The following is an 8,348-nucleotide window of genomic DNA, read 5'->3' as shown; positions in this document are numbered from 1 at the left end:
AGCTCTATATTAGTAAAATAAGCTGAATGTTGGTAGAGAGTGATCAGAGCCATTTCATATATAAGCATACAAGAAAGCCTTTTCTGAGAAGGTGATGTTTCAGCAGACTTCTGAAAGAAAGGGAGTGTGTTAGTCATGTAAGACATTGAGGGAATAGCATGCCAGGCAGAGAAAATAGTAAATGTAAAGACCTAGAGGAAGCTGGAAGTAGAGCAAGCAATGGGTTAGGAGGCGATCAGAGAAATGATATAGAGTCAGGTCATATACCTCTTAGACTAAGGAAAATACAGATACACTATATCCAGAATGAAAAAGAAGATATAGCCTCAAATATGAAGATTTTAAATTATAATGAAAAAGTCCAATTTGCTAATGCATGAAAGTGAAGTCGCTCAGTTGTGTCCAAGTCTTTGCGACCCCGTGGACTGTAGCCCACCAGGCTCCTCCGTCCATGGGATTCTCCAAGCAAGAGTACTGAAGTGGGTTGCCATTTCCTTCTCCAGGGGATCTTCCCGACCCAGGGATTGAACCCAGGTCTCCTGCATTGCAGGCAGACGCTTTAAGCTCTGAGCCACCAGGGAAGCCCGAAAGTTTCACAGAAATACATATAAAACAAGAATATATATTATTCTATATATTAAAACAAAATAATAATAGAATTGAGTAACCTTGGCAGAAATTGAAAACTTTGCTAGGTACTATGTTATAAAGGAACGCTGAGAAAATTTCACAGGTGAATTACATCAAGCTAAGGGCAGAGATAATTTCCACAGTATTTGCACTGACTTAAAACAGAAAAAGTTCAAAAGTTTATCAATTCAGGTGATACCATTGCTGTAGCCCCAGTTATAGACTTAACAAAGGTAATACAAAATCCTAAATAAATCACAAGCAAATTGAATTTGGAAATAAATTTTAATACATATCCTCTGACAAAGTAGAGTTGATTAAGAAACCACTGCAATGCCCCAAGTGTTTATTCTGAGATGTGGAGTCAGTGGAGAATTCTGTACCTAAGGGAGGCATGGTCTGATCTATCTTTATATAATTTTATGATGAGTAAAGAATGAATGGGAACAAGGGTCGTAATTCTATGAGCTTCTGAGGAAATAAGTAGAATCAGTAGGTAGTAAGAATGGTGTTCTAATTAAAAAAACCCACTTAGGGCTTCCCTGGTGGCTCAGTGGTAAAGAATCCACTTGCCAGTGCAGGGAACACAGGTTCGATCCCTGGTCTGGGAAGGTTCCATATGCCACTGAGCAACTAAGCCCATGTGCCACAACTATTGAGCCTGTGCCCTACAGCCTGGGAGCCATAACTCCTGAGCCCATGCGCTGTAATTACTGAAGCCTGCACACCTAGAGCCTGTGCTCTGCAACAAGAGAAACTACTGCAGTGAGAAGCCTGTGCACCACAGCTAGAGAGTAGCCCCCGTTCACTGCGATTAGAGAAAACCCTGCACAGCCAAAAATAAATAAATAATATCTATATTTTTTAAAGTATAATCCATTAAAAAAAAAAAAAAAACTGACTGTCCACCAGTGAAATGGGCTGTCCAATCATCTTGGAAGTTACAGTCAATAGCTGGTATCTGGCATTTCCAACAGATACCAAGAATGTTGATGCTGGGAAATTTCTGCATTTAATAAGCCTTTAGACCCTATGACATCCCAGATTCCTTCTAATACTGAATGCCTCTGACTCTATAGCTGGATCACCTCAGCCTCCCCTGGTTAGAATATAAGCCCCATGAATGCAGGGGTTTTTGTCTGTTCTGTTCATTGCTCTTCCTGGAGCTAAAATAGTGTTAAGCCTACAGGAGAGACTCAGTGATTGTTAAACATGGCAATGTCTCTGTTAAACTTATTTCAGGCCTCTGAGCAATGCACTTTTCTTCTCTGCACCTCAGAAAGTAAAACATTGGATTAGATGGTATTTGATGATCTTTCCAGGTCTACCAGTCTGTGATCCCCTTTCAGATTGTTAGCCACTGCTTCTAAAGGGCTTTGCAGGCTGTGGGGGGTATGAAGAGTGGCTGTTGGGAGGTAAGACAGGAATGGGGGATGGGTAAGGAGAAATCTGAGTCAAGGAGAAGAGAACAGATAACCTCTGGGGCTGGGGACCAGAGCACTCCCTGAAAATAAATGTGAATGTCTCTTTGAGATGCTGAGGGTTCTAATTCCAATAAGGGTTTTTCACTTGACACTGAGGGTACATGATGCTGATGACCCAGCCCAAGCATGGTATCATTGCCTCATTTGAGCCAGCCTGGTCAACAAAGTGTTCACAGTTCCCTGAGTTTCTCATGGGAAAAGCAGCATAAATAGCAGCAACTGTCCTTTTAACTGTATTGAAAATATATTTTTATCTTGATGAAGTGCATAATGCATTCATATGCATTTATTATGATAAAAAACATTTCTTTAAAAAGAGTTCCACTGAGGCTCGGTATTACTATGTGCCCTCCAGACACCCACAAGTCAGCGACCTCATGTGCTCCTGAAGTTTCACAGAACAGCTGACAGGTTGGCTGACAGGGTCCAGATTTGCTACCAGCTAAGTCAATGAGATATGTGTCATATTTACTGAATACAGAATCAAATATAAAAAGATGCACATTGGGTAATTGCAATGATTTTATTCTTCATTTGCCTTTATTTCAAGCAAAAAGAAATGTTTTCAGTATCAAGAGGCATGCATATATATGTGTCTTCCATTCAATTTTTTTTTTCAATAAGTTGCTTTCATGCAAATTAAAAGAAATGGAGTTCAGCTTCTTGGTGACCTAGGAGGAAAAAAAAGAATAGAATATTAGTACTTATTAATAATGAGGCTCTTGTCATGTACTATCTCAATTACTTTTTATATTAATGATGAAAGGTGGGTACGATTGTTGCCTTCAAGTTATATGGGGAAACCGAGGCTCATGGGGTAACTGGGTCTGCTCCATGGTTACATAGTAAGGCAAACACAATATTTGAACCCAAGTCTATACTCTGAATTCAGATGTACATGACATTGTAGGGCTTACTCCAAAGGGAAGGCTCTCTGCCTTTCAAAGTAAAAAACTAGAATACTTAAAATTATAACTACAAAGAACAGTATTTTAAATGAATAGGATCTATATTTCCTCTCAGTGTCACAATAAGACACTGGAAAATAGAAATGAATAGAGGGGTTTCAGATATTCAGACTCTCTGTTCTATATCTAGACACTGGGGCCAGCAACTCTGCTGTGGATTTTTTTATGATAGAGGAAGTGTTAGAGTGTGGGCTGTACCCCTGCAATACCCAGCCATTTGCCCTGCTATCTGAGGTATTAGCATGCTCACCTTTCTTCCTGGAGTCATTTCACTGCTTAGTCCTGAAGGTCCCTGCGGCGCGGCCAAAGGCGTTGGTGGACATGAAGTTCCTCTTAATCTCACTCCCAGATCTGCTTAGTGAGCCTGCCACCTTATGGATCACACAGGTGGCCCTGTTACAGGATCTTTTCTGGGCAGTGATGCTGATTTGCAGAATGGAGAAAAAGAGTCTGTCAGTGAGAGGTTGAGGGCAAGTGCTACCCCACAGTAAAATTACTGCTCTGAGAGGCACCAATGAACCTTAAATATTTCTTCTAAGCACAAAATCACAGCAGAAAATCATAGAGCATAAGAGAAAATGCCACAATCATTCTCCATTTCCAGGAGTGTCAGAAAAACCAAACCCTCTCTGGACAACAAGCCATGGAACACAGAACTATAGCAGCCAATCTTTTCTGTGCAAGTAAAAACCTTGGGATTCCCATGTGGCTCTGTGGTTAAAAAAAAAAAAATCCAATGCAGGAAATGCAGTAGATGTGGGTTCAATTCCTGGGTTGGAAAAATTCCCTGGAGGAGCAAATGGTAACCCACCCCAGCATTCTTGCCTGGAAAATCTCATGGACAGAGGAGCCTGGCGGGCTACAGTCCATGGGCTTGCAAGGAGTCAGACATGACTGAACATGCATGCAAATGAAAACTTAACTAAGCTTAGGTGACTAGAGAGATTACAGTACCACACCGAACCTCATTCTTAAAGACTCTGAAGGATGCATCCCATTCTCAGGGACTCAGTGTTTTTAGGAAAAGAAAAATTCCCCTGTCTCCCTGGAAAAGGAAGTGAATTTGTAGCATCAAGTCCTAGAAGTGCTATGTAGCTCCTCAGTGCTCCTGTTTTTGCTACCTGAGGTTGCTCACGGGGACCACCCGTCAAGCCCTAACTCCAGCTACCCAGGGCTAAGGCTACTTGCCAGACAGGTCCCTGAATCCATCTAGTATGGGATGTAGCTAGAGCAATAACCACCACAGCTCTGGTGTTTTTAGAAATATACTTTTATTCCCCCAGTGACAGGCATGTTCAGAAGCAGGACTGGGAAGCTGTACTATGAAATCCACAGGTACTCCTGGGGCTGCCAGCTCTCTCCTGATCTCTTCCTGATTCTCTTCTGACCTGCTCTCCCTCCTCCCATCTGATGTTCCAGACATCCACTGCTCTAAAGAAAGTCACTGATACCAGCCCAAAGAGCAACCAGAGAAGATCACATGCATCAAGTTATAGGATGAAAGAAATTGGAAAGGAGAGGAATGGTGGAGTAGGTACTTTGGGGCATGCCAATGTGAGGGGGTCATGGTGTTTATCTAATTCCTGATGACTCATATGGTAAAGAATCTATCTGCAATTTGGGAGACCTGGGTTTGATCCCTGGTTTGTGAAGATCCCCTGGAGGAAGGAATGGCTACTCATTCCAGTATCTTTGCCTGGAGAATTCCATGGACAAAGGAGCCTGGTGGGCTATAGTCCATGGGATCACAAAGAGTTGGACATGGCTGACCAACTAACATTTTTACTTGCAATGTGAGGTGTTGTGATCTTTCTCTAAAACTCTGACCATGACTGATTTCTTTCCAGGCATTCTGTCCCCAGTTTTAGTTAAGTAGAATATGTAAATCTTGTTGAGGTCCTGTGTGTATATGCCCAGCACATAGATACTCAGATTACTGCACCGCTTAGCTCTGGAGCCATCCAGGCTGCAGGGAAAAGACAAGCCAGACAATATCATGCACCAGGGCTGCCCCAGAAGGCAGTCATGCAGAAGGTTAGACCAGAGAGAGGGCACTTGGAGCAGAGGTGGGAGGGGGCAGGCCGGAGGCAAGCTCACACACCCTCCACTAGGAGAACTTAGGTTTGCTGAGTGGGGAAGGGCTGTGGTGGGGAAGGGGTGACCTTTTCTGGCATTCCACATGCTGCTCAGTCCTTCCTGCTCTGCAGAGAGGTTCTCAGGGTGGATGCAAGTGCCATACATGGCTCTGCTGGTGTGAACTCAAAACTCAGGGTGCACAGGGAGGTGGGGATGGGGAAGGGTGTCTGGTCCAGTGAGAACATGCACATATCCACAGATTCTACACATCTAAAGGCCCCGGACCTACCTCAGACACTGCTCTACCTGACCCCATCCTTTGTAAGGGCTCTGGCTTCACCTTGCAAATGTGCAATGATGATGCCTTGCAGGTGTGAAAGAATTTCATGCACCGGTTAATGAGAAGGGGCCACATTTCTATATCCCCTGAAATACATGAGATTCATTCCCTGGGTTTACTTTATGAGGCTAAACTCCTCCAATACTGGGAGGTTTCCTCAGTAGGTAGGTAGGTTTAGTCACTAAATCATGTCCAACTCTTGTAACCCCATGGACTGTAGCCCACCAGGCTCCTCTGACCATGGTATTCTCCAGGCAAGAATACTGGAGTGGGTTTCCATTTCCTTCTCCAGAGGATCTTCCCCAACCAGGGATTGAACCTGGACCTCCTGCATTACAGGCAGACTCTTTACCAATGAGCCACCAGGGAAGCACTGGACTGCCAGACAATTTCCAGAGTGAGCGATTCCACAGCTTCCCCCACTGCTTTCAGAAAGGCATCTTTTTACATGTGGGCAACCATAGTCCCTTCACATGATCTTTGTCTTCAGTGGAGCCTGTGGAAGAGCTGGACCCCAGGCATGAACAGTGACAGCTTGCTGGCTGCCTGGCTAGCTATATTCTCTCCTACCTGTCAGGATACCCCTTCCTGGTAAGCCAGGGGAGAGGGTAAGAGCAGAGTGGAGGGCAGAGCCTTACCGGAAGGCTTCTGTCTCCGGCTTCAGTTCACTGGTCTTCATCTGCACATAATTGTTCACCATTGCAGCCAGCAGGAGGCACATTTCCTTCTCTGTGAGTATAGCAGGATCAAAGTCATTCTCCAAGGCTGACCTAGGGAAAAGAAGCAAGTCCAATACTGGGTCTGAGTCCCTGCCTACCTCCACCCTCAGGGTAAGCAGCCAGGTTTCCTGGTTTCTGCAGCTTCCCCTGAGGATGTGGCTGCTCTAACTGTCAGTGGAGGAAATGAACCCATTTTCTATCCAAAAATGCTGCTTCTCCAGCAGTTAGGCTCTGGTGTGACCTCCAAGAAATGGTTTGCTGGAAACTGATAGTTAGATTTTCTGGATCTTTATGAGCTCAGTGTTAAATGCAGCTATTGTTAAAAATTAAATGATAATGGCAGTTTGAGTCTGAAAACGGTTTCAGTTTAATAAATATAATTTGAATGAGGATGAGAAATTAGATGACTAGATCACATATCAGACTTAATGGCAAATGTATTGGCCAAGCAGTTAGGAGATTAAGATGAAATCTATTTTTCAAATTATGGTTAAATTAGCAGCTATCTTTGCTCAAGATACAAATGTTTGGTAAAAGCAACAAAAGTATGTTATGAAGTTCAATGAGTTATATGAAACTTATAATAACGAGTACTGTCTTATGCCTATTTGTAAACTGTGTGCTACACGTCCTTGTGTTATAAAAAGTTCATGATAAGCTTTCTATGCAAGTGTTGCATTCATACATTACCACCATTCATCCCCTGCACCAGGAGCCAGTTGTTAAAGATTCAGCACAGCACAACTGAGAACACAGCACTTATGGGAGGTGAGAGGACACCTGGTGGGACTGTCTTACCTGAATGGTGCTGCCTGGAGCATGCCTGCGTGGTACACGGCCAGGAAGCTGAGGACCAGGAAGGGCAGAAACTTCCAAAACCCCATGACGTCTCTCTGCAAGGGGGAAAGTGACATGACCACCTGCAGCAGTTCGTTTAGTGAACCCAGAGACCTGGGCTCTACCCCTACCTCGGCTTCTAACACCCTTGCATCCTGGTTTCAGGCTGGTCATTTCACTCCCCTTCACCATCGTTTCCTGTTGGCCAGGACTCCTGGAGGACAGACAGGGAGTACCTGTCTCCACAGCTTTCCCCCTTGGGCCACCCAGAGCTGTCCTGCTGGTGCTGGGCTTTTCCTCATATCTCACTGGGGAAGGGGGTTAGAGAGGACTTATCACTGCGGTTGAAATCCCTGAAAATTAAAAAACCAAATTCTACCAGTCAGCCACTCCACACTATGGCAAAGAGGACCCTGTTAAAAGCTGGGAGAGTCTCAAATTGGGACCCAGAACTTAAACTGGGAAAAAAGCTCCCAGAACCTGCAACTGGGGCTTGCGTTTAACAGTTACCCTCCCCTCAGTCGTTGTACCTATTTGCCACCCGCTTTGGCTGGACCAAGTTCTGAACCGACGGCGCAAATTCTGAACCCATTTCCCACGGACCGCTAGGCATGAGATGTGCTCCGAGAGCGCTCGGTCCGCACAAAGTTATTCCTGCTTCCTGCTCTGCAGGTGGCACCTGGAGAGCTCCAAAATCTAGAAATTGACCTAAGCACGTGTGAAGCGGGAGAGACTGGAGCCCGGTGTAGCAAGGGGAGAGTGGAGCACGAAGTACAGGAACTGAGACCATTCCGTGTTACCTTTGTGGAGGAATCCTTGGGAAGAACCGCGGAGTGACACAGAGTGTGATGAGAACGCGGACCCACACTCTTGATACCGGAAAGGGGATCAGGTAAGAAAAAGTAATGAGGAAAGGGAAGGGAGGAGGAGGGAATAGAATCCAGCTAAGCTGGAGTCTCCAGACTTACCTGGCAACAGGAACTGGGCGGCTTGGAGCAGAGGAGGGAGCAGTGACAGTAGCCTTGGCGGTACGCGATTGCACTGCAGAAGTGACACGATCTGGTAATGCCTGCCTGTGATGCCTCCAGCACCAGCAGCTGCTCTTATTTCCGCAGCTCTGCGTCTGGGGTGGTCCAAGAGCTCCAGGCAACCAATGATGGGAAGGATCCTGAAGCCCCAGAATGATGGTATCACCATTTGCGTCCTGGAGCATCCAGGAAGCCCATCCCAAGTGTATTTGCATTGAGATCACTGATGGCAGGGGTGGGAGGGTTGGTAGGGACCCAAAAAAGAA

The 8,348-nt window shown here is 45.1% G+C and overlaps 1 protein-coding gene and 1 non-coding gene across 2 annotated transcripts; both read right to left on the bottom strand.

Annotated features, from left to right (window-relative positions):
- Window positions 1–2,622: 2,622 nt before the first annotated feature.
- On the bottom strand, window positions 2,623–8,116 carry LOC109569361 (calcitonin receptor-stimulating peptide 2-like). The gene is given in 6 exon segments (XM_019974707.2): window positions 2,623–2,785; window positions 3,333–3,363; window positions 3,365–3,505; window positions 6,137–6,268; window positions 7,016–7,110; window positions 8,023–8,116. Coding segments are annotated over 5 exon segments (516 nt in total). The 5' UTR covers window positions 7,102–7,110; window positions 8,023–8,116; the 3' UTR covers window positions 2,623–2,659.
- TRNAY-GUA (transfer RNA tyrosine (anticodon GUA)) lies at window positions 5,797–5,867 on the bottom strand. Its single transcript has one exon. It is a non-coding gene; the product is annotated as a tRNA-Tyr (tRNA).
- Window positions 8,117–8,348: the final 232 nt, after the last annotated feature.

This window comes from Bos indicus, chromosome 15 (genome assembly GCF_029378745.1).
Source record: "Bos indicus isolate NIAB-ARS_2022 breed Sahiwal x Tharparkar chromosome 15, NIAB-ARS_B.indTharparkar_mat_pri_1.0, whole genome shotgun sequence".
Classification (NCBI taxonomy): domain Eukaryota; kingdom Metazoa; phylum Chordata; class Mammalia; order Artiodactyla; family Bovidae; genus Bos; species Bos indicus.
This window is presented reverse-complemented; position numbering and strand designations above follow the sequence as displayed.